The 25,554-nt window shown below is 48.5% G+C and overlaps 1 protein-coding gene across 2 annotated transcripts in view; it reads left to right on the forward strand.

Annotated features, from left to right (window-relative positions):
- The first annotated feature begins 5,990 nt into the window (after nucleotides 1–5,990).
- Nucleotides 5,991–25,554, forward strand: part of LCMT1 (leucine carboxyl methyltransferase 1) — an 84,161-nt gene continuing 64,597 nt past the window's right edge. The window contains exons 1-4 of one of the 2 annotated variants that reach the window (XR_010182121.1): nucleotides 5,991–6,315; nucleotides 7,648–7,739; nucleotides 9,759–9,880; nucleotides 22,327–22,403. Coding sequence is in view for 1 of the 2 variants with exons in the window: in XM_063934742.1 (XP_063790812.1) it covers nucleotides 6,161–6,315; nucleotides 7,648–7,739; nucleotides 9,759–9,880; nucleotides 22,327–22,403 (446 nt within the window). In the remaining variant the exon portion in view is untranslated. The remainder of the gene's footprint in view (nucleotides 6,316–7,647; nucleotides 7,740–9,758; nucleotides 9,881–22,326; nucleotides 22,404–25,554) is intronic. The other variant, XM_063934742.1, reaches the window with a different exon arrangement.

Below are 25,554 nucleotides of genomic sequence, written 5' to 3' on the forward strand. Positions count from 1 at the left end.
CAATAATTACCCAGACGGTATTGTGACCCTTGGAGAGAGGCAATTCAGTGACAAAGTCCATAGAGATATGGGTCCAAGGCCTCTTAGGAATGGACAGTGGATGCAACAACCCCGCAGGAGGCAAATGAAGAATTTTGTGCTGAGCACACTGAGGACATGAGTTGACATAACTTTGAATATCCTTCTTCATAGTGTCCCACCAGTAAGATCTTCGTAGAAACTCCCACATCTTTTGAACTCCAGGATGACCGGAAAACTTGGAAATATGAGCCCACTGCAACAACCTTGGTTGGAATTTAGCTGGCACAGACATTCTCCCAGGAGGAGGACCCAGAGCGGTGGGAGCTGCTGAAATAGAAACTGGACTGAGAATCAAAGCCTTTCCAACGGGGTTCTCCTCATCTGAAGCCGTCAAGGAGCGAGATAAAGCACCAGCTTTGGTGTTAAGCATCCCGGACCGGTACTTAATGACAAACCAGAATCGAGTGAAGAAGAGCGCTCATCTAGCTTGACGGGGATTCAAGCACTGGGCTGTCTTGAGATACAGCAAGTTCTGGTGGTCGGGATAAATCGTAATTAGGTGTTTACCACCTTCCAATAGATATCGCCATTCTTCCAGGGCAGATTTTATTGCCAAGAGTTCCTGATCTCCGATGGTGTAGTTTCGTTCAGCAGGAGAGAACTTGCGAGAATGGAAACCACATGGATGCAACTTCCCGTCAGAGGAGTACTGTGAGAGCACGGCACCGATGCCGACCGAGGAAGCATCGACCTCCAAGAAGAATGATTTTGAAAAATTTGGTTGCTGGAGTACCGGAGCGGACATAAAGGCTGCTTTCAACTGGGCGAACGCTGCTACAGCTTCAGAAGACCAGTGACTTGGTTCAGACCCCTTTTTGGTTAGAGCAGTAATAGGTGCCACAATGGTAGAGAATCCCTTTATGAATTTCCGGTAGTAATTAGCAAAACCCAGAAATCTTTGTACCGCTTTCAAAGAAAGAGGCTGAGTCCAGTCCTGAATAGCAGTGAGTTTTTATGGGTCCATGCGAAGCTCCGTACCTGAGATGACGTAACCAAGAAATGGAATTGAAGGAACCTCAAAGGTACATTTGGAGATCTTACCGTAGAGATGATTCCTTCGTAGACGAAGAAGTACCTCCTTGACCTGAATTCTGTGCTCCGTGAGATTTTTAGATAATATCAGAATGTCATCCAAGTATACCACTACACTTAGGTATAACATATCTCAGAAGATTTCATTCACAAAACCTTGGAAGACGGCAGGGGCATTACTGAGCCCAAACGGCATTACCAGATATTCGTAATGCCCATCTCTGGTATTGAAGGCCATCTTCCATTCGTCCCCCTGTCGAATACGAATCAAATTATAAGCTCCCCTTAAGTCGAGCTTCGTGAAGACATGGGCTCCGCGAACCCTATCAAATAGTTCCGTGATGAGCGGCAAAGGATATTTGTTCTTAATGGTGATCTCATTTAAGCAGCGGTAGTCAATGCATGGCCTTAACCCTCCGTCCTTCTTCTTCACAAAGAAGAAGCCGGCTCCCGCCTGTGACGAAGAGGGGCGAATGAATCCTTTCTGCAGATTAGACTTGATATAGTCCGACATGGCTTGGGTCTCGGGCAATGACAAAGGATAAATGCGCACCCGGGGTGGCATCTTCCCTGGGATGAGCTCAATGGGACAGTCCCAGGGTCTATGGGGTGGTAACTGATCGGCCACCTGTTCCGAAAACACGTCTGCGAACTCCCGATAGGCCTCCGGAATGAGCTCCTCATCCGACTTGGAAGATACACGGAGCGGGTAGACAGGAGTAAGACAATTAGAATGACAGAATGAACTCCAAGATATTATTTGTGACGACTTCCAGTCGACATGAGGGTTGTGTACCTTAAGCCAAGGAAGACCAAGAACCAGATCGTGAGGCATCTCTCGAATCACTAGGAACTCCAGATGTTCTTGATGTAGAACTCCAACCTGCAGTTTGATTGGCACTGTGCGACTTGATATAAGACCATTAGAAATTTGGGTACCATTGATGGCAGTCAGCGTAATAGGTCGTTCGACGGATTGTAACTGTAAACCCAGTTTTTGAACGCAAGAAAGAGAAACAAAATTCCCTGCAGCCCCGGAGTCCAGCAGGGCCTTAACAGGTTTGGCTATAGACCCAGGAAACAAAGACACGGAGAGTAAACAGTCCACTGTCGGAGAAGGTTTAGATGTAACCCCTAACTCGACTCCTCCGGAACAAGCTAGGACTGCCCGTTTCCCGGACGGGACTTACAAAACTTGAGAAAGTGATCTGCAGCTCCACAGTAGAGGCAGAGTCTACCCTCACGACGGCGCTGTCGTTCTTCCGGGGACAGCCGAGATCGATTAATTTGCATAGGTTCGTCTGGACTTGGAGTGATCGTTTGCTTAGTCGGGAGAGACCGGAATCTGGATTGTTCAGTCCGACTACGTTCACCACCTCGTTCCTGCATACGAAGATCCACCTTTACACAGAGTGAGATCAACTCTTCTAAGGAATCTGGCAAGTCCCTAGTGATCAGTTTGTCCTTTAGACGGTCAGAGAGCCCATTCCAGAAAGCGGCCCGGAGAGCATCATTATTCCAGCACAGTTCCGAAGCTATGGTTTGGAAATTAATCACATACTGTCCCACTGAACGGGAGCCTTGTCGGACTCGGAGCAAATCTGAAGAAGCAGCGGTCGTTCTGCCGGGCTCATCGAAGATCCTACGGAATGACGTGATAAAGTTGGTGTAACTGGAAACCAACGGGTCAGATCGCTCCCATAATGGAGACACCCAATCCAACGCTGAACCTTCAAGCAAGGAAATAATGTATGCCACCTTGGACCGATCTGTGGGGAAGTTGTGTGAAAGAAGTTCAAAATGTACCTCGCATTGGTTGAGAAAACCACGGCAATTCTTTGGATTCCCGTTATAGCGAGAGGGAGTGGGGAGCTGGAGGCGTGACCTGGTTCCGGGCAAGGATTGAACATTACCAGGGACAACTACTGGAGCGGGTACTGGAGCTGGAGCCTGGACTACAGAAGCCAGAGAAGCCTGAATTTGATCCAGCCGACCAGATAACTCCTGGAGATACTGCATCACCTGGCTTTGTGCCGTCTCCTGACTTTGAACTCGGGAAACCAGATCCTGGATGGCGCTTGCCCCTGGGTTCCGATCACCCGGGTCCATGAGGCCTGAGTATACTGTCACTGACCTGGGTTGGGGATGTTGTGGACTCGGGGTGCTTCCGAAGGTCGGGAAAAGGAACCACAGGTAGGACGGAGCAGGGATGGTCGGATATAGGATTTCCTCATACAAGACTCTAACAGTTAGGTTTGGTAAAAGAATGCTGAGGAACTTTATTAAGGGAAGGGAGCAATACAGCGGCACATGAAAGAACGTGAACTTGTAGGCAATGTCAAAAAGTTACTGAAGAATTCATGAGCAATGATGAAGGACACTGAAGAATTTGTGAGCGATGTTTAAAGACACTGATGAATGAAGAACTTGTGAGCAATGGTAAATGACACTGAAGAATTGTGAGCAATGTTTAAAGACACTGATGAATGAAGAACTTGTGAGCGATGGTGAATGACACTGAAGAATTGGTGAGCGGTGTTTAAAGACACTGATGAATGAAGAACTTGTGAGCGATGGTAAATGACACTGAAGAATTGGTGAGCGGTGTTTAAGGACACTGATGAATGAAGAACTTGTGAGCGATGATAAATGACACTGAACGCTGGAAGCACTAAGGTTGGTTTGGCCCGCAGGCCTTGCTGAATCCAGGGAGCGCTGGCAACTGCACTGCAGAGGAACACACTGGTTGCTCGGATCACTGGAGACTGTGCTGCAGGAAGGCACCCTGAATGCTAAGTGCACAGGAGTATAGCTGCTGGAAAACACACTGCGTACGGGAGCTCTGGCATCCACTTCAGAAAAGAGACGATACTCAGGCACCGAGGCTCTGCCCGGCGTCTGACTTTGAATCTCCCGCCTCCGCTGGATTGGCGGAACAGTCTGATGACGTCACCTGCTCCCCGCCCACGTGATGCCGGGGGTCATGGCGGCGCCCCTGCCCCGGAGAACCGCCGGGAGCCGCGCCAGCCAGACGCCGGAGCCCGTGGACCACCGAAGGCGGAGGCTGCAACACAGACCAGCAAGCACGCAGCGGTAAGCGCGGCGAACACCGCCTCTGGCATGTGACACCTATTTGCCATCTAAGAGGTGTTATTATTGCTGCCCAGGGCGCCCCCCCCTGCGCCCTGCACCCATACAGTGACCGGAGTGTGTGAGGTGATGTGGAGCAATGACGCACAGCTGCAGTGCTGTGCGTTACCTCTGTGAAGCTGAAGGCTTCTGCCGCCTGAGACATCTTCTTGCTTCTGTTCTTCTGGCTCTGTGAGGAGAACGGCGGCGTGGCTCCGGGGGTGGACGCCCAGGACGAACCTGTGTTCACCCCCTCTGAAGCTAATGGTGTCCAGTAGCCGAGGAAGCAGATCCTATCAGTTAAGTAGGTCTGCCCCTCTCTCCTCAGTCCCTCGATGCAGGGAGCCTGTTGCCAGCAGTGCTCCCTGTGAAAAAAGAAAAATCCAAACAAAAATGCTTTCTGTAGCAAAGAACTCAAGAGAGCTCCCTGCAGTGCTCCCTTCATCCTCTGGGCACAGTGTAAAACTGAGGTCTGGAGGAGGGACATAGAGGGAGGAGCCAGTGCACACCCAGAATCCAAAGCTTTCTTAAAGTGCCCTATCTCCTGCGGAGCCCGTCTATTCCCCATAGTCCTTACGGAGTCCCCAGCATCCTCTAGGACGTTAGAGAAATATAGATGGCTGTGAACCATCGTGATGCGGGACAATAAACAGAGCACCTCCACTCACTGTACAATGTATGGATATCACGACGGTCAGGTGAATCGGACAGGTTTAATAGCCAATCCAAGCGGGCCAGACCTTTGCCTAGCTGGTTTCAGGCTGTGACCGATTACAGTTCTGGTCCAAACACTGAACACTAATCGCTCAACCAGTCAACTGGTTTGCTGAATTATTGTGCAGAGTATAGCAGCTTGCGGCAGCGTGGCTCAAATGTGGTAACAGAACTACAAGTGCCAGCAGTCCCTGCTACTTGCTGGGGATTGTAGCTCATCATGAACCACACCGCCTGCCCTGGTATGCTGTGGATATAATCATTGAAAACCACGCCCATGTCAAGTGAGAGTGTCAACCTGTCCTTCAAAAATCTGTTAATCCCATAATGTGTTGTTTCTGGGACGGCCTATTATTCCGCAGCACATTCTGTGGGTGAAATTCAATTGTTTGAAAAGTCGGTTGGGTCTCTGTTTTTTCCTATTAGACAGGAAAAAACAGACACCCAACTGACTTTTCAAACAATTGAAGACCGCCTTGTATGTCTGCTTTCAGTAGTTACAGCATATGGGGGGTCATTCCGACCCGATCGCTTGATGCAGTTTCTCGCAGCGCAGCGATCGGGTCGGAACTGCGCATGCGCCGCAGTGTGCCGGCGCATGCCAGCCGTTGTTGCCTAGCAATCGCCTCTGAGGCAGAGGCGGTCGCTAGGCGGGAGGGGGCTGGACGGCGGCGCGGTCCGGCCAACGCAGGCGTGGCCGGACCGTTGGGGGGGGGCGGGCCACGGCGTCTGCGCGACGTCACAGCTAAAGCTGCGCTGGTCGGGAGCTACTCTTGAAGTGCAAAACACCTCTGCATGGGGGGGGGCGGCACTGACATGTGGGGAGGGATAGCCCTGTGCTGGGGGTCCCCCCGCGTGTCAGTGTGGATGATCATAGCTGTGCTAAATTTAGCACAGCTACGATCAACTCGGAATGACCCCCATAACCTCTTCTTAGGTGCTGTAAGGGCGGAAGTTCTCTCCTGCCCTCTCGTTATGTCACTTCCAGATCCTGATCACGAAGGTAAGATAGACACAACCATAAATCTTCATCTCCACAGCTGTTTCCCAAATTAAATATGGCCGCCGCAGTCGCAGACCTCCAGTGGCTCACTTCCTGGCCGCTACTCCTCACACAACCAATAGGACTCTGTGCTCTGACGAGAAAGGCGTGAGGTCTGAGTGCCAGCCAATCACAGCGCCTGGAACCACCGTCAGGGAGCCAATGGAGTGTCAGCTTCGAAACGTCAGCAGGCTGCGGGGGTTCGATCGCGACAGGCAGCGGACTGGCAAAATGTCCCGTGCAAGCGGGCAGGAGGACTCCGACACGGCGGACGAGGCCGTGAGGGGGACCTGCGATGATGCCTCTATTTGTAAGAGGTGTGTTGAGGCCGTGGCCCGGATCTGGCCAACCATTGGGGGGTGGAGGTGTTGGTGTTTAATAATGCTATAGATAGATACGTCATACACACTTATTAATATTCACCCCTTTAGTCATAAGATGAAGGTAATATAAGTAAGCAATGATACATTGTTCCTATTAGATTGTTGTTAATATGAGTTTGGTGTATTAGGTCTACATTCACAATGACGATATTTAGAATGTCAACAATCAAAATGTTGACACTAAAATGCCGACGTGTTCTTAATACAGGCGTTCGGAATGTCGGCATGTTTGGAATCTCTGTACATGTAGTTAGAGTTGGATCAAGGACCGTGGTCAGACAGAGACACTGCACCTGCCATAGAGCTTGTATGCATTTAGATGGTGCGACTGATAGTGACTTCTGGGTATTGCAGGGTGAATGGACGGTAGATGCTAAATCCTAGTGGGCTAAGGGACCTGTGACGTCGTGGGGCGGAGCAAGGACGACAGGATACTACTTTCAGTATCCACGCCACCAACTATTACCTTTAGTAATCAGGTGGCAAGCGGAACGAGCCATCGTGCCCGAAGCGTGGTGAGCGTCCATTTCTGGACCCTTTGCCGAACTTGCTCCTCCCCTTCTCTTGCGTGTCACGTGGGTCAAATGTCCCTTAGCCCACTAGGAAATAGACACAACCGTTAACGGACGTTCAATGTGGGCTTCTTAGTCCTTAAAGATTCGTTCACATGCCAATACGCCGTACTGCGTTTGCCTGTACATGTGACTCAGAGTAAGCCCATGATGTCGACATGAGAATGTTGGCATGGGTGTTATCTTGACTCTGTGGGGTCTATTCATGAAGCAGTGAAAAGAGTGGAGAAGTGAGCCTGTGGAGAAGTTGCCCATGGCAACCAATCAGCTGCTCCGTACAATTGTATAGTATATAAATGTTACTTCAATGCTGATTGGTTGCCATGGGCAACTTCTCCACTGGATCATTTCTCCACACTTCATGAATAGACCCCTGGATCTTTAATGTGTGTATCCCTAGCCCAAAGTATAATGCAAATGTTGACACTTCATATGTTGGTATTCTGTCAGCGTTGATATTTTGAGCGTGTCGACTGCATCCCATGGTTATGTCACATGCTGTAATCCATGGGTCTTCAACCTGCGGCCCTCCAGCTGCTGTGAAACTACACATCCAAGCGGGCCCTGCCTCAGTTTTAGCGTGCCTTAACAGGAAAACTGTGGCAGAGCATGCTGGGATGTGTAGTTCCACAGCAGCTCTAATCACTCCCCCCCCCCCCCCCCCCCTCCCCCTCCCCCTTTTATTTACTTGCAGGTTTGCCGTGAGTGTTGGGTACTGGAAAGATCCCTACATCCAGTATTTTGTGAGACAGGCCAGGGAACGCAAAGCTCCCGAGATCAACAGAGGTGAGTTACCGGCAATGCAGACATACATTCTAATGCTTGTTGCTTATGCATGGTGACATGGTCACATCATGCTTGTTGTATGTTCTGTCTTTGTCTGAGAAATACGTTTCTTCTTGTATGTACATCTGACCTATCCCGACATTGCTGGATGTACACTCTTCTGCAATTGGCCTAGATTTCCTATGCCAGTAACTTCATCCATACCCCCACAGCTCTCACTGTCACTTCAGTTTGGTTGTGGCCTTCATCTCGGCCCTACGTCCAGTAACTGACAACCTTGGGTACCAGGAAAATGGGCAGGAACCTTGCACAGTTCCATGTACTTTATAATGAATACTATTTGATATGGACGATTAGGCCTAAGCATTGATATGAATAGACTATCCGGCGTTTCTGTGAGTGTCGGTGGACCCTGGGTTTGCATGGAAGATTTGCTTCAGATTTTCACAGCTTTTGAGCTAGTGACATCCAGTATAACCTGCAACCAATGGCGGCTGATAGATCCATGTTACACTGAATCCACCAGTGCTGGGACAGAACCCGGCTCCTGGGATAAAGAAAAAAAAAATGTAAGTTAATAAATCAACCAAGCAGTGAAAAAACTAATAATCTTGTTTCCATGCTCTATGATTGCACATTCAATAGAGAATAGACCCATATTATGTATGACAGTGTTGTGGTGAATTATCAAATTACTTTTTGGGGTTGTACCAGTTGGGTCAGAGTAAGTATGGGAAGGACAGTGTAAATATTGATGGGCTCCATTTTCCTTTGTGTGTCTGTGGTTTGCCGATGTGAATGGTGTATAGGAGGCCTGCAACATCAGATGTCGTCCATGTCATGCACCCTCCGCCAGTTTACCAAAAAACCGCCAGTGTGAATGAAAGGCTCGGGGGACCAGCAGTAGGAGACAGAAGCGTTCATTATCATATTTGGACTTTGTGATGCTTTAAAATGATTCCAGCGTCCAATCAGAAGCTCACTGAATATATATTTTGGGCAATCTATAGTGATGGTTCGCAGGCATTAAATACCTGGGTCATGAATGGTTACCTCTTCCTTGTGCCCTGCAGATCCTATCATGTCATTCTAATTGTACAAACTGTAGCTTATTTATATTACATCAGGACGAATTTATTGCCCGCCCTCCACATTTAGGGGGCAATTCATTTCCACGAGATAGCCATGATTTGCCATTCCGGAACTGCCCATCTTGTCATCCATTTTGACAGTTTAGCCTTGCATCCCACAGAGGTGCACAGAAAAACTTGCAGTGTCGTGGATACGGTAACTAGCTGATGGTGCACGGTGAGTTTCGCAGTGATACTCAGCGGTAAATTGGCGGCAACTGAATTCCCCCCCAAAGAACACACACTTTGGCAATCCCATCAGTTACATTTTGAAGCAGGAGGAAATAAGCTTTTTTGTATATTTGAGCTTTATAACGGTAATTAGTATAGAAAGTATTGCCACTGCTATTAATGCCATTATAAAGTAATGATACTCTACTGTCTTACATGTGGCAGTGCGTTACCTTTCTAAGCCAGTGTTTCCCAACTCCAGTTCTCAAGGTCCCCCAACAGGGCATGTTTTCCATATCTTCTTATTGGGGCACAGGTGTATTCATTACTCTCTTAAATATTTTAAAAGAGCAACGCATGGTGCAAATGATTTTCTCTTGTGATTCTGAGGAGATCTGGAAAAGATGCACTGTTAGGGGTTCCTGAGGACTGGAGTTGGGAAACACTGCTCTAAGCCTCAGTGATTCTCAGTGGTTGCTTATAATATAACATCCATTTATGCTTTATCATTTCCAATCCCATCTAAAATCACTGAGCCACCAAACTGTTGTGGCATGGGCAACAGAAGTTGTTGAAGTGCTTTTCATTATGTTTTATGTGGTTATTATAACTAGGGTGTAATTTGCCAGCAGCAGTGAGCATGACAGTGGTGTCGGGATCCTCTTTCCCGCTTACTAACCTTAGAGGTGTGTTCTCCCCCTTTTTCTCTGTGTGTTAGGTTACTACGCCCGGGTACAGGGAGTCAATCAGCTTCTCTATGCCTTCCTCAAGAGGACAGAGTGCAATTGTCAGATTATCAACCTCGGGGCTGGGCTGGACACTGCTTTCTGGAGATTAAAGGTATGTTCTTGAATACGTCTTAAATATTGTATTTACAGCTCAGTATTAAAAGAGAAAGCATGCTTTATCCAGGTAAATGCACCTGTCAGGGAGACTTCCTTATTAAGAGCTCATTTATCAGTGGAAGTCTAGGAGTTCCTGTAAGAGCAGGCTACAGTTGTCATATGTGTGTATACATACATATACTGGCAGTGTTCTTAGTGTATAGCTGCTAATGGGGTGGTCGTCGGGATCCCGGCGCACAGTATACCGGCGCCGGAATCCCGACAGCCGGCATACCGACAGTTTATTTCCCTTGTGGGGGTCCACGACCCCCCTGGAGGGAGAATAAATCGCGTGACACATGTAGCGAGCCCACAAGGGGCTCATTTGCGCTCGTCACGCTGTCGGTATGCCGGCGGTCGGGCTTCCGGCGCCGGTATGCTGGTTGCCGGGAGCCCGGCCGCCGGCATACCATACCACACCCCTGCTAATGACCTTCTAGGGAAACATGTCTTTGGTAGTTATGGGTCACATTTGGTAATTCTGTAAACCCTGCCGGGAGATGATCACACTTGTATACCCCTTTCACATCTGCAGTGCCGGATCCCACCCGGGAATTGGAAACGGGTCCTTCCCGGGTGGGATCCGACATTGGAGACTCTCCCTACCCCTTTCGCTGGCTGTCCGACCCGGCAATATGCCGGGTCGGTTCCCATAGCGGCGGGGTGGGAGGTGGAGGTGGCGCTGGGAGATGAGATCATCTCCTCCTCTCCTTATCTAGTAAACGGGTCCCGGGTAGCATCGACCCGGGAATCCGTTTATGCAGACACTGACCCGGTAGTCAACCCGTGAATAACACTGCTTATAACCCGGGTTGAATTACCGGGTCAGGCGATCCAGGAATTCGGAGTTGGCGCTTTCACACCGCACACTGACCCGGCAGTATGCCGGGACGATACCGGGTTATTTGTGCGGTGTGAAAGGGGTATTGTATTAATACACTCTTTATATGATTCTTAATCTCCTGCTGATTCATTTGTTCCCAACTTTGGTGTTGTAGTCGGTAGAGGAACCGCAGCCAATCAGTCAGAATGCTCACAGCAGCACAGATTATTTGAGGTTATGAGAGCTGCAGTATTCAGGCAGGGATTTGTCCATGTGTGATTGTGTTAGTGAGCACATGGAGGCATTATAGGATGTGAGTAGGAGAACGGAGGCAGCAGGAAGCCAGAGGCTGAGGGGTATATTTATTAAAGTGCCGGTTTATAGAAGTAGAGATGTTGCCCCTAGCAACCAGATTCCAGCTATTATTTTCTAGGTAAATAAGTAGAATCTGGTTGCTTGCTATGCGAAACATCTCCATCTCTATAGACCCGCACTATAGTAAATATACCCCTGAGAGTTATATAGTAGAAAGAACAGGGTATCTAGCAGTACAGAGTATATAAGGAGATGAGTGATGTGTTAATGAGACACAATGACATGTGATGGGCATTATATGGTATGATGAGGGGAATGGAAGCTACAGAGTATAACAAGAGAGGAGTACGGAAAGGACTGCACGTTGCAGTGACATGATGTGAAGGAGGGTAATGAGGCAGCAAGAAGCTACAGACTGAGCGTTATATAGTGGAAAGAGCAGGGTCCTCCAACAGCACAGCGTAGGGATGCAAGGCTCCAGGGGAATTTATAGCTTGCCCCACTGGTAGGGAGTTGTGAAGAGACATGCGCTCAAGACATCTGGATATGTGAGGGTATAACTTCTGATGTTTTTACCACCCAAAAAATTATTATGATTTTTTTTTCTTGCATTATCCTCTAATGTTCTCATTACATCACCCCTCCCCAATTTCTTTGGCCACTTGCATTGTGTTACTGGAGATTAACATTGATCGCCAGGAGGAAGAGAAACTGGGGAGTAGACAGTGGAGAGTTGCAGAAAACTCCTATCATTTCCCTATGTGGTTTATTGCATGAGAAGCGTTAGGGGAAGGCCTGCCTAACCAACATTAACGCCTGTGTCCTGTAATGGTCCCTGCTGTCTGCCACTTGTGTAGCCTATGTGTCTGATAGTAAAGGATACATCTTCAGTCAGCAGCAGTGTCATTTCACGGTGGAACATCTCTACCCTTATGTGTATATATGTATGTGTGTATGTATGTATATATATATATATATATATATATATATATATATATATATATATATATATATATATATATATATATATATATATATGTAGAGATGTTCCACCGTGAAATGACACTGCTGCTGACTGAAGATGTATCCTTTACTATCAGACACATAGGCTACACAAGTGGCAGACAGCAGGGACCATTACAGGACACAGGCGTTAATGTTGGTTAGGCAGGCCTTCCCCTAACGCTTCTCATGCAATAAACCACATAGGGAAATGATAGGAGTTTTCTGCAACTCTCCACTGTCTACTCCCCAGTTTCTCTACCTCCTGGCGAACACACACACACACACACACACACACACACACACACACACACACACACACACACACACACACACACACACACACACACACACACACACACACACACACACACACACATTAAAAGAAAAAAAAAAAAATACTCACCAGCCCCACTCCTGCTTCCGGACTGTTACCCTCCGCCTGGCCGTCCGCTCCTCAGAACTATGGGAGATAACATGACATCTCTCCCATAGCACCGCACAGCTGCACACACACTGCCAGAGCCGGAAGCCGGAGTTCAGGAGTGAGCTCCTGCATCCGGCTGTTGCCGAGGGGAAGAAGCCGGGCATCTGCTAGTAACAAAATCTCAGCGGGCGCCTTGCATCTCCCTTGGTTAGGTGAGCCTGGCCGGGCCGGATCAAGTGGCTCTGCGGGCCTTATACGGCCCGCTGGCCTGAGGTTCCCCACCCCTGTCCTAGTGGATGCTGGGGACTCCGTAAGGACCATGGGGAATAGACGGGCTCCGCAGGAGACATGGGCACTATAAAGAAACTTTACAATGGGTGTGCACTGGCTCCTCCCTCTATGCCCCTCCTCCAGACCTCAGTTTGATACTGTGCCCAGAGGAGACTGGGTGCACTACAGGGAGCTCTCCTGAGTTTCTCTGAAAGTAAGAATTTTGTTAGGTTTTTTATTTTCAGGGAGCCTTGCTGGCAACAGGCTCCCTGCATCGTGGGACTGAGGAGAGAGAAGCAGACCTACTTAAATGCTAGGCTCTGCTTCTTAGGCTACTGGACACCATTCGCTCCAGAGGGAGTCGGAACGCAGGTCTTCCCTCGCCGTTCGTCCCGACCCCGCGCCGCCGTCCTCCTCACAGAGCCGGAAGATAGAAGCCGGGTGAGTATAAGAAGATAGAAGACTTCAGAGGCGGCAGAAGACTTCAGATCTTCGCTGAGGTAACGCTGCGCGCCATTGCTCCCACACACAACACACAAGGCAGGCACTGATGGGTGCAGGGCGCAGGGGGGGCGCCCTGGGCATCAATTTTAAACCTCTAGGACTGGCCAGACATTATATATAGGCTCTGAGGGCTGTATATAGAAAACCCCCGCCAGTTTTTAAAGAAATCGAGCGGGACCAAAGCCCGCCGCTGAGGGGGCGGAGCTTGATCCCTTAGCACTAACCAGCGCCATTTTCTGCACAGCACACCGCTGAGAAGCTGGCTCCCCGGACTCTCCCCTGCTGAACACTGTGACAGAGGGTTTTAAAGAAGGGGGGGGCACATAATTTGGCGCAGTTGATATATCATAAAAAGCGCTCTATAGATCTGGGATTTTTTTTCCAGGGTCATTGGCGCTGGGTGTGTGCTGGAATACTCTCTCTCTGTCTCTCCAAAGGGCCTTGTTGGGGAACTGTCTCCAGATTAGAGATTTCCCTGAGTGTGTGGGGTGTCGGTACGCGTGTGTCGGCATGTCTGAAGCGGAAGGCTCTTCTAGGGAGGAGGTCGAGCAAAGGAGTGTGGTGTCTCCGTCGGCAACGCCGACACCTGACTGGTTGGATATGTGGAATGTTTTAAATGCAAATGTGAATTTATTACACAAAAGGCTGGAAAAAGCGGAGTCCAGGGAATGTACATGGAGTCAAGCCCTGACTTTCACTATGTCGCAAGGACCGTCTGGGTCTCAAAAGCGCCCACTATCCCAAGTAGTAGACACTGATACCGACACGGATTCTGACTCCAGTGTCGACTACGATGATGCGAAGTTGCAGCCAAGGTTGGCAAAAAGTATTCATTATATGATTATTGCAATAAAAGATGTGTTGCATATCACTGATAACCCCTCTGTACCTGACACGAGGGTCCACATGTTTAAAGAAAAGAAGCCGGAGGTTACTTTTCCCCCTTCACATGAGCTAAACGAGTTGTTTGAAAGGGCTTGGGAAACTCCAGACAAAAAACTGCAGATTCCCAAAAGGATTCTTATGGCGTATCCTTTCCCGGCTAAGGACAGGATACGGTGGGAATCCTCCCCGAGGGTGGACAAAGCGTTGACACGCTTATCCAAGAAGGTAGCGCTGCCGTCTCAAGATACCGCAACACTCAAGGATCCTGCTGATCGCAGGCAGGAAACTACCTTGAAGTCAATTTACACACATACTGGTACGTTACTCAGACCGGCGATAGCGTCGGCTTGGGTTTGTAGCGCTGTTGCAGCTTGGACAGATACCTTATCTGCTGATATTGATACGCTGGATAAGGAAACCATTTTATTGATCCTGGGTCATATTAAGGATGCTGTCCTATATATGAGATGCTCAGAGAGACATTGGCCTACTGGGTTCCAGAGCCAACGCTATGGCAATTTCTGCTAGGCGAGCCCTATGGACCCGACAATGGACGTGTGATGCCGACTCGAAGAGGCATATGGAGGTTTTGCCTTACAAGGGTGAGGACTTATTTGGGGATGGTCTCACAGACCTGGTTTCCACAGCTACGGTAGGTAAATCAACTTTTTTGCCTTATGTTTCCTCACAGCCTAAGAAAACGCCTCATTATCAGATGCAGTCCTTTCGGTCGCATAAATCCAAGAGAGTACAGGGATCTTCCTTTCTTGCCAGAGGTAAGGGCAGGGGGAAAAAGCTGCCAGCTACAGCTAGTTCCCAGGAGCAGAAGTCCTCCCCGGCTTCTACAAAATCCACCGCATGACGCTGGGGCTCCGCTGAGGGAGTCCGCCCCAGTGGGGGCACGTCTTCGACTTTTCAGCCACGTCTGGATTCAATCACAGGTGGATTCCTGGGCAATAGACATTGTTTCCCAGGGTTACAAGCTGGAATTCGAAGAGGTGCCTCCTCGCCGGTTTTTCAAATCGGCCCTACCAGCTTCTTCCCCAGAGAGGGAAGTAGTTTTAAATGCAATTCAAAAATTGTGTCTTCAACAAGTGGTGGTCAAAGTTCCCCTGCTTCAACAGAGGACGGGGTACTACTCAACCCTGTTTGTGGCCCGAAACCGGACGGTTCGGTCAGACCCATTCTGAATTTAAAATCCTTAAACCTATACTTGAAAAGGTTCAAATTCAAGATGGAATCGTTCAGAGCGGTCATCGCCAGCCTGGAGGGGGGGGGGGATTATATGGTGTCCCTGGACATAATGGATGCATACCTTCATGTCCCCATATATCCTCCTCATCAGGCGTTCATGAGATTTGCTGTACAGGATTGTCATTACCAATTTCAGACGTTGCCGTTTGGGCTTACCACGGTCCCGAGGATTTTCACCAAGGTAATTGCGGAAATTATGGTGCTCCTGCGCAAGCAGGGAGTCACAATTATCCCGTACTTGGACGATCTCCTAATATAAGCGAGATCGAGAGAACAGTTGCTGAACAGCGTATCACTCTCCCTGAGGGTGTTGCAGCAGCACGGCTGGATTCTCAATCTACCAAAGTCACAGTTGGTTCCAACGACCCGTTTGCCTTTCTTAGGCATGATTCTGGATACGGAACAAAAAAGGGTTTTTCTCCCGATGGAAAAGGCCCAGGAACTCCAGAACGTGGTCAGGGACCTGTTAAAGCCAAAAAGGGTGTCGGTCCATCAATGCGCTCGAGTTCTGGGAAAGATGATGGCGTCTTACGAGGCCATTCCATTCGGCAGGTTCCATGCGAGGACCTTTTAGTGGGACCTTCTGGACAAGTGGTCCGGGTCACATCTACATATTCATCAGATGATCAGCCTGTCCCCCAGGGCCAGGGTATCTCTCTTGTGGTGGCTGCAGAGTGCTCACCTTCTAGAAGGTCGCAGGTTTGGCATTCAGGACTGGGTTCTGGTGACCACGGACGCGAGCCTCCGATAATGGGGAGCAGTCACACAGGGAAGAAACTTCTAGGGTCTGTGGTCAAGCCAGGAGGCTTGTCTACACATCAACGTACTGGAATCGAGGGCCATACACAACGGCCTACGTCAAGCGGAGAATTTTCTTCGCGGCCTACCGGTTTTGATTCAGTCGGACAGCGTCACGGCAGTGGCTCATGTAAACCGCCAAGGCAGCACAAGGAGCAGAGTGGCAATGGCGGAAGCCACCAGAATTCTTCGCTGGGCGGAAAATCATGTAAACGCTCTGACAGCAGTCTTCATTCCGGGAGTGGACAACTGGGAAGCAGACTACCTCAGCAGACACGATCTCCATCCAGGAGAGTGGGGACTTCATCAAGAAGTCTTTGCAGAAATTGTAAGTCAGTGGGGACTGCCTCAAATAGACATGATGGCGTCACGCCTCAACAAAAAGCTCCCGAGGTATTGTGCCAGGTCAAGGGACCCTCAGGCGGTAGCAGTGGACGCCCTGGTGACTCCGTGGGTGTTTCAGTCGGTCTATGTGTTCCCTCCTCTTCCTCTCCTCTTCAAAATATTGAAAATCATAAGACGAAAAGGAGTACAGACAATTCTCATTGTTCCAGATTGGCCTCGAAGGGCCTGGTATCCGGAGCTACAGGAAATGCTCACAGAAGATCCGTGGCCTCTTCCTCTCAGAGAGGACCTGTTGCAACAGGGGCCCTGTCTGTTCCAAGGCTTACCGCGGCTGCGTTTGACGGCATGGCGGTTGAACGCCGGATCCTAGCTGAAAAGGGCATTCCGGATGAGGTCATTCCTACTCTGATAAGGGCTAGGAAGGAGGTGACAGCGAAACATTATCACCGTATCTGGAGGAAGAATGTGTCTTGGTGTGAGACCAAGAATGCTCCTTCGAAAGAATTCCATCTGGGACGTTTTCTCCACTTCCTACAGACTGGAGTACAGATTTCGGCCCTGTCCATTTTCTTTCAGAAGGAATTGGCTTCTCTACCAGAAGTCCAGACTTTTGTGATGGGAGTGCTGCATATCCAGCCTCCTTTTGTGCCCCCAGTGGCACCATGGGACCTTAACGTGGTATTACAGTTCTTTAAGTCTCACTGGTTTGAGCCTCTTCAAACCGTGGAATTAAAGTATCTCACTTGGAAAGTGGTTCTGTTGTTGGCCTTTGCATCTGCCAGGCGGGTGTCCGAATTGGCGGCCTTGTCTCACAAGAGCCCCTATTTGACCTTCCATGTGGATAGAGCGGAGTTGACGACTCGTCCTCAATTTTTGCCTAAGGTGGTTTCTTCATTTCATATGAACCAACCTATTGTGGTGCCTGTGGCTACGAGTGACTTGGAGGATTCCAAGTCCCTGGATGTAGTCAGGGCCTAAAAAATCTATGTAGCCAGGACGGCTCGAGTTAGGAAAACAGAGGCACTGTTTGTCCTGTATGCAGCCAACAAAGTTGGCGCTCCTGCTTCGAAGCAGACTATTGCTCGCTGGATCTGTAACACGATTCAGCAGGCTCATTCTACGGCAGGATTGCCGTTAACAAATTCGGTAAAGGCCCATTCCACTAGGAAGGTGGCCTCTTCTTGGGCGGCTGTCCGAGGCGTCTCGGCTTTACAGCTTTGCCGAGCAGCTACCTGGTCAGGTTCAAACACTTTTGCAAAGTTCTATAAGTTGATACCCTGGCTGATGAGGACCTTGCGTTTGCTCAGTCGGTGCTGCAGAGTTGTCCGCACTTTCCCGCCCGGTCTGGAGCTTTGGTATAATCCCCATGGTCCTTACGGAGTCCCAGCATCCTCTAGGACGTAAGAGAAAATAAGATTTTAAACCTACCGGTAAATCTTTTTCTCCTAGTCCGTAGAGGATGCTGGGCGCCCGTCCCAGTGCGGACAACATTCTGCAAGACTTGTATATAGTTATTGCTTGCATAAGGGTTATGTTACAGTTTTGTTCAGTCTTTGACTGATGCTGTTCTGTTTCATACTGTTGACTGGTTCGTATATTCCAGGTTATATGGTGTGGGCTGGTGTGAATCTTGCCCTTTGATTAACAAAATCCTCTCCTCTGGGCTCAGTTTCTCTAACTGAGGTATGGAGGAGGGGCATAGAGGGAGGAGCCAGTGCACACCCTTTCTAAAGTTTCTTTATAGTGCCCATGTCTCCTGCGGAGCCCGTCTATTCCCCATGGTCCTTACGGAGTCCCCAGCATCCTCTACGGACTAAGAGAAAAAGATTTACCGGTAGGTTTAAAATCTTATTATCATCCTTTATTTATATGGCGCCACAAGGGATCAGCAGTGCCATATTACAGAGTACATAAACAAATAATCAAACAGGAAAACAGCAACTTACAGTTGATGACAGTATAGGACAAGTACAGGGTGAATAAACATAGTTACATCAGCAGATGACACTGGAATAAGTATCAGGTGGCAGAAGACTGCTGGATTTGGTGCAGTTGAAGATTATTAAAGTAAGAAAAAGGATAAGCACATGAGGGAAGAGGGCCCTGCTCGTGAGAGCTTACATTCTAAAAGTTACAATGTTTATGCTGTTCCAGCTACAGTGCAGTTCTTGTATTCCCACTACTGGGAGTATCCATCCGGATGCTAGGTCTGTTGTTGGTATATTGGTGCCTTATAGTGATTACTGGTGTGATGTCAGCACAGGAATATCATCATGGTTAGTCTCTGTGGGTTATGAAGTAGCCTCCCATAGGCAGTGCCGTAACTAGGCATTTTAGCGCTGTGTGCAAGAAACTGCATTGGTGCCCCCCCCCCATGCAAGATAGGGGCGGCACGCAAAAAATATATAGGGGCGTGGCTTCATGGGAAGGGGCGTGGCCACAAAAATAATAGCAATTCATACTACGGTGCATAGTAGTCTCCATTATTCAAAATACGCTGCACAGTAGCACCACTACACCAGGTAGAGCCCCTTTTATACATTACAGCAGACAGTCCCTCTTTTTACACATTACAGCAGACAGCGTCCCTTTTTTACACATTACGGCAGAGAGCGTCCCCGTTTTTACACATTACGGCAGATGGTGTCCCCCTTTATACACATTGCAGCAGCTAGCGTCCCCCTTTTTACACATTGCGGCAGCCAGTCCCCCTTTTTACACATTACGGCAGACGGTGTCCCCCTGAGAGAGAGAGAGAGAGAGAGATACTTACCATCTCCCCGCTGACAGGCTCCTCGTGCTGGCAGCTCCCTCTGTGCAGGCATCGGACAAGGAGGAGGAGGGAGGGGGACTGGAGCCGCAGCAGCGCTATGTCATTGGTAGTTAGCGCTGCTGCAGCAGTCCCCTCTCCTTCCGTATAGGCTGCCCGGCGCCGCTGTGAATGGTGGGATGGAGGAACCGAGTCCTCCCACTCCTCCGCTGCCCGGCGCTGCTCTCTCCTCCACAGCGCGGCAGCGGCGGCATGTAATGAGTCAGTTTGACTCATTACATGCCGCTGGCCGTGCGCCCTCAGGGCAGCTGCGCTGTGTGCCAGGCACACCTGGCACACGCGTAGTTACGGCCCTGCCCATAGGCCACAGACAGCTTTCTGCTACACAGCAATTATTTAATACAACAGCACTAGGTATAACTTTCACCATGTGACCTATAATGCTTTACTCCTCTGTGGCTCACAGAAATACCACCATACTCTATGCCACATTGCCCGTGCTGGGGAACTAGCTGTGGCAATGAGAGTTGGTGGTGTGAGCAAGCCACATGCCTGAGATATGGATGGGGGGGGGGGGGGGGGGGTGTAATGGGTAATATCTGTCCATCTCCTGCACACATGACGCAATGCCACAATGCCTAGCACCTAATCTGCAGCAAGGGGCCTTTGGATAAAGGTATTTTAGTGACTACCATCAGTATAAAACTTTCATATGCTGTTTATAAGTCTAAACTCTCCTTAAGGTAAATGTAAGTGAGACACATCAGCATTTCCTCTAGTTTGTTCCACCTGCTGCTCTGGAACATCTGGCACATAATTCTTTGCTTTATTTAGCATTGAATGGAAGTGAAAGTAAAATGTATTACACTAATCACGTGTCCTGCAGACTGGGAACTGCTGGTGAGGCTGTGCCTTAGTGTGTCACCACCAGAGGGCAGCAAACTACCACATCCCAGTCATGGCAACACCAATATACTGTTAATCAGCATTATTCCGCTGTCATTTACTCCATACGTAGTGTGTCATTGAGAGTTTGGTTGGGCTGGGAAGGGGAATCCTCCCCTGTCCTGACAACGCAACACTCCCTACGTACCATAATAACACCAGCTGCAATAAAAGTCCCCAGGTTTATGTGGCAACCCCGGCTTAGAATACCCTTGTGATGCATACTGTGGCATTTGAATACTCAGTGATCTGGGACCCCAGGCCCGGCGCTATAAGTGGAGGCTGTCACTTATTTCAGGAGAAGACCCCTGACCCACGGCTATCTTCCCGTACCATTAATAAACAGCAGCTTGGGGTTAATTGAAATCTGAGCAGCTGCTTTCAAGCATTAGACGGTTTAAAAGTGCCCTTGGCCTAAAATGATGGTAACATTGATGTATGCAACATGCAGTGGCTTTGTCATGTGTCCTATCTGCCAGCTGTCCCCATTTTCCACGGATGCTAACAGGCTTTAAAGGATGTTTTTGTTGTTGTTTTTTGTGCACTTGTAAACTTTGCACAAGTGCACTTTTTATGGCCCTGTTTGCACTTGTAAACCAGTACAGTACAGTACAAATTGTTTTAAACAAATATTTCTCAACCCCAACCCTACAGTTTTCCCCACAAGTCATGCTGTGGTGATGCCTGTTTGTGGAAGCAGGTGGGATAATTACTGACCCAACAAATTAGAAGAACTCACCTGTGCATGATTACAGAGAGCCACAAAACATAAACCTGTTGGGGGTACTTGGGACTAGAGTTGAGATCCCCTGTATTTGTAGTTAGTAGGCAGAAGTGGTTAGGATCGATACTTCGGCAGTCGGAATGCCGGTGGTCAGAATACTGACCGCAGCATCCAAAGTGTGAGAAGCCCAACAGAGGGAAGGTAAGTATACTTACCTTTCTCCAATGCTCCCTTTCCGCAGCCTAAACCCAACCCCCGCCTCCTGGTCTAACCCTTACTCTCCCTGGTGGTGCGTAATAAAAGTTTTGGTTGAAAAAGTACGAAAGTCCGGGATTCGCTACCCAGTGCGGAGCCGTCGTGTCATACAGCGCAAAAAGGATAGGTGTCTGAGGACACATCTCTATATACAAATGAAGATCATAGTTGCAAAGTATTCTTGGGTTCTACTGCAGCAACCTAAAAACACATTGGAGGTCATTCCGAGTTGTTCGCTCGCTAGCAGATTTTAGCAGCATTGCACACGCTAGGCCGCCGCCCTCTGGGAGTGTGTCTTAGCTTAGCAGAATAGCGAACCAATTAGCAGAATTGCGAATAGAAAATTCTTAGCAGTTTCTGAGTAGCTCCAGACCTACTCACAGATTGCGATCAGCTCAGGCCATTTCGTTCCTGGTTTGACGTCACAAACACGCCCTGCGTTCGGCCAGCCACTCCCCCGTTTCTCCAGACACTCCCGCGTTTTTTTCCTGGCACGCCCGCGTTTTTCCCGCACACTCCCAGAAAACGGCCCGTTTCCACCCAGAAACACCCACTTCCTGTCAATCACACTCCGATCACTTCAACGATGAAAATTCTTTGTTCGGACGTGAGTAAATCTACTAAGTTTTGTGCTAAAATACTTACCGCATGCGCGCTGCGTACCATGCGCATTTTTGCCTTAATCGCTCCGTTGCGAAAATCGGCAACGAGCGAACAACTCGGAATGACCCCCGTTGCCCAGAGGAGGGTTTCACAGCTCCACCTTCTGGCCGCACACTGTAATACAACAATCGGCAATACTACAGACACTATGCTGCCCCCCCCCCCTTTTTTTTTTTCTTTCCTCCAAACGTCTCAGAACAAATGGTATGTGAACAATGTCTGTCCTCTGCATGACTTGTCCTAAATATCTGGTAGAAGTGGAGCACTAGGTATATACAACAAATGGCATCAATAATTAATTGCGGTCACTAATGGCAGGCAATAATAGATTAACACTATACATCTCAGATGCTCCTCTCCTTCCAGGGCAGGACATTTTACAATTCATGTAACAATGTTTGTCATTTTGCCATTGTTGTTAGGATGAAAATATCCTCCCCAAGAAATACTTTGAAGTGGATTTCACTGCAATAGTTGGAAGAAAACTGTACAACATAAAGTAAGTACAGTAGGACCTCATTGGGTTTAGTGTATTGTCCTGGTGGTGGAAATTGCTGAAGGAGCCTGATATTTATTTGTTTAAATGCTCTCTTATCATCGCTGAGTACCTGATATGGCAACGTGGTATTGTAATCTGTAGATGTTTGAATTGACTTTTTTTTTTTTTTTTTTTACATCAATAGTTTTTATTGGAACAAAAAGAAAATAAGGGAATACTTTTGTCAAAAGGTGTACAGAAAGAAGAAAGAGGAAGGAAAAAGAAAAGAGGGGGGGGGGGGTGCAAGCATTTGAAACAAATATATACATTATTCCATTAGTGTATACAGAGTTATTGTACATTCACATATGACTGTATATACAATAGTATCAAAATGCAAACAATACATACAAACAAAAGGGGGTCATTCAATTTGAGAAGAAACAAACACTCTCTTGTTAAGACTGAATGGCATAGGATCAGATTGGGAAAATGTAGGGAAGTACTGAGTTCCTTCTCCTTCCTTGACGAAGTCGTGCCAAGGTGACCAAAGCACTAAGGGAGATGAGGGCGAGTACGAGTAAGGTAGATATGTTGTCTCCATGGTAAAATGGAACCGAGTTTTATGTATAACTTTAAGTAGAGAAGGAGGAGTTGGTTGTTTCCATAATTGTGGTATTGTAGCTCTTGCAGCTATAAGAATTTGTCCAAGAACATATTGGTTACTCGGTAAAATATTGTCAGGGAACAAATTCAATAATGCCATGGAGGGGGAGGGAGAGAGTGTTAAGTTCAGCACTTTTATTAATTAATTTATAAACGTCAGACCAGAAGTGACCAAGAACATTGCATGACCAGAATACTTGAAAAATGTGGCCTATTTCACCACATTGGCGCCAGCAATATTTAGAACAAGTGGGCCAAATAGTATGTAGTCTATCCGATCAGATATAGCCTATGGCGGAATTTTACATGCATCTCAGTGTGATTCAAACATCTGGAGATTTTAAAGGAAGAGGTAAATATTTCTCTTACGTCCTAGAGGATGCTGGGGACTCCGTAAGGACCATGGGTATAGACGGGCTCCGCAGGAGACATTGGCACTTTAAGAAAGACTTTAGGATTTGGGTGTGCACTGGCTCCTCCCTCTATGCCCCTCCTCCAGACCTCAGTTGATTACTGTGCCCAGAGGAGACTGGGTGCTTTTCAGAGGCTCTCATGAGTTTCTGACAGAAAGTATTTTGTTAGGTTTTTTATTTTCAGGGAGCCTGCTGGCAACAGACTCCCTGCATCGTGGGACTGAGGGGAGAGAAGCAGACCTACTTCTGTGAGTTGAAAGGCTCTGCTTCTTAGGCTACTGGACACCATTAGCTCCAGAGGGATCGGTACGCAGGTCTCATCCTCGCCGTCCGTCCCGGAGCCGCGCCGCCGTCCTCCTCACAGAGCTGAAGGTAGAGCCACGTGAGTATGAGAAGTTAGAAGACATCAGAGGCGGCAGAAGACTTCAATGTTCTTCACTGAGGTAACGCGCAGCACTGCAGCTGTGCGCCATTGCTCCCATTCACCTCACATACTGTGTCACTATAAGGGTGCAGGGCGCGGGTGGGTGCCCTGGGCAGCAAATAAACCTCTCCTGGCAAAAGATGGGTATATACAGCCGGCCACTGTATATACCTACGAGCCCCCGCCAAAGTTTTGTATTTTAGAGTGGGACAGAAGCCCGCCGCCTAGGGGGGCGGGGCTTCTCCCTCAGCACTCACCAGCGCCATTTTTTCTCCACAGCACCGCTGAGAGGAAGCTCCCCGGACTCTCCCCTGCTTAGATCACGGTGACCAGAAGGTTTTAAAGTAGAGGGGGGGCACATATTTGGCGAATTGAGTATAAAAGCGCTATCTGGGTAAACATAAATATTGTGTTTTTGTCCTGGGTTATTATAGCGCTGGGTGTGTGCTGGCATACTCTCTCTCTGTCTCTTCTAAGGGCCTTGTGGGGGGAACTGTCCTCAGATAAGAGGGTTCCCTGAGTGTGTGGTGTGTCGGTACGTGTGTGTCGACATGTCTGAGGTAGAAGGCTTTTCGAGGGAGGAGGAGGAGCAAATGAATGTGGTGTCGCCGTCGACGGCGCCGACACCTGACTGGATGGATATGTGGAATGTTTTAAGTGCCAATGTAAATTTATTGCACAAAAGATTGGATAAAGCTGAAGCTAGGGAACAGTCAGGGAGTCAACCCATGCCTGTACCTATGTCGCAGGGATCTTCGGGGTCCCAAAAGCGCCCACTATCCCAAATAGTTGACACGGATTCTGACTCCAGTGTCGATTATGATGATGCAAAATTACAGCCAAAGGTGGCTAAATGTATTCGATATATGATTATTGCAATCAAAGATGTTTTGCATATCATAGAGGAACCCCCTGTCCCTGACACGCGGGTACACATGTATAAGGGAAAGAAAACTGAGATAAATTTTCCCCCCTCACATGAGCTGAACGAGTTATGTGAAAAAGCTTGGGAATCTCCAGACAAGAAACTGCAGATTCCCAAAAGGATTCTTATGGCGTATCCTTTCCCGCCAACGGACAGGATACGGTGGGAATCATCCCCTAGGGTGGACAAAGCTTTGACACGCTTATCCAAAAAGGTAGCGCTGCCTTCCCAAGATACGGCTACCCTCAGGGATCCTGCTGATCGCAAGCAGGAGGTCACCCTGAAGTCCATTTATACACATTCAGGTACCTTACTCAGACCGGCTATTGCGTTGGCATGGGTGTGTAGTGCTGTAGCAGCATGGACAGATACCTTATCAGCGGAATTTGATACCCTGGATAAGGATACCATCCTATTGACCCTGTCTTATATATGAGAGATGCACAAAGAGACATTGGTCTATTGGGTTCGAGAATCAACGCTATGTCGATCTCGGCTAGAAGAGTCCTTTGGACCCGACAATGGACAGGTGATGCCGACTCAAAAAAGGCATATGGAGGTTTTACCTTACAAGGGTGAGGAATTGTTTGGGGAAGGTCTCTCGGACCTGGTATCCACTGCTACGGCAGGCAAATCTAATTTTTTACCTTGTATTCCCTCACAACCTAAAAAAGCACCGCATTATCAAATGCAGTCCTTTCGATCAAATAGAAACAAGAAAGGCCGTGGATCGTTCTTTCTTGC

This window comes from Pseudophryne corroboree, chromosome 7 (genome assembly GCF_028390025.1).
Source record: "Pseudophryne corroboree isolate aPseCor3 chromosome 7, aPseCor3.hap2, whole genome shotgun sequence".
NCBI classification, from domain to species: Eukaryota; Metazoa; Chordata; class Amphibia; order Anura; family Myobatrachidae; genus Pseudophryne; species Pseudophryne corroboree.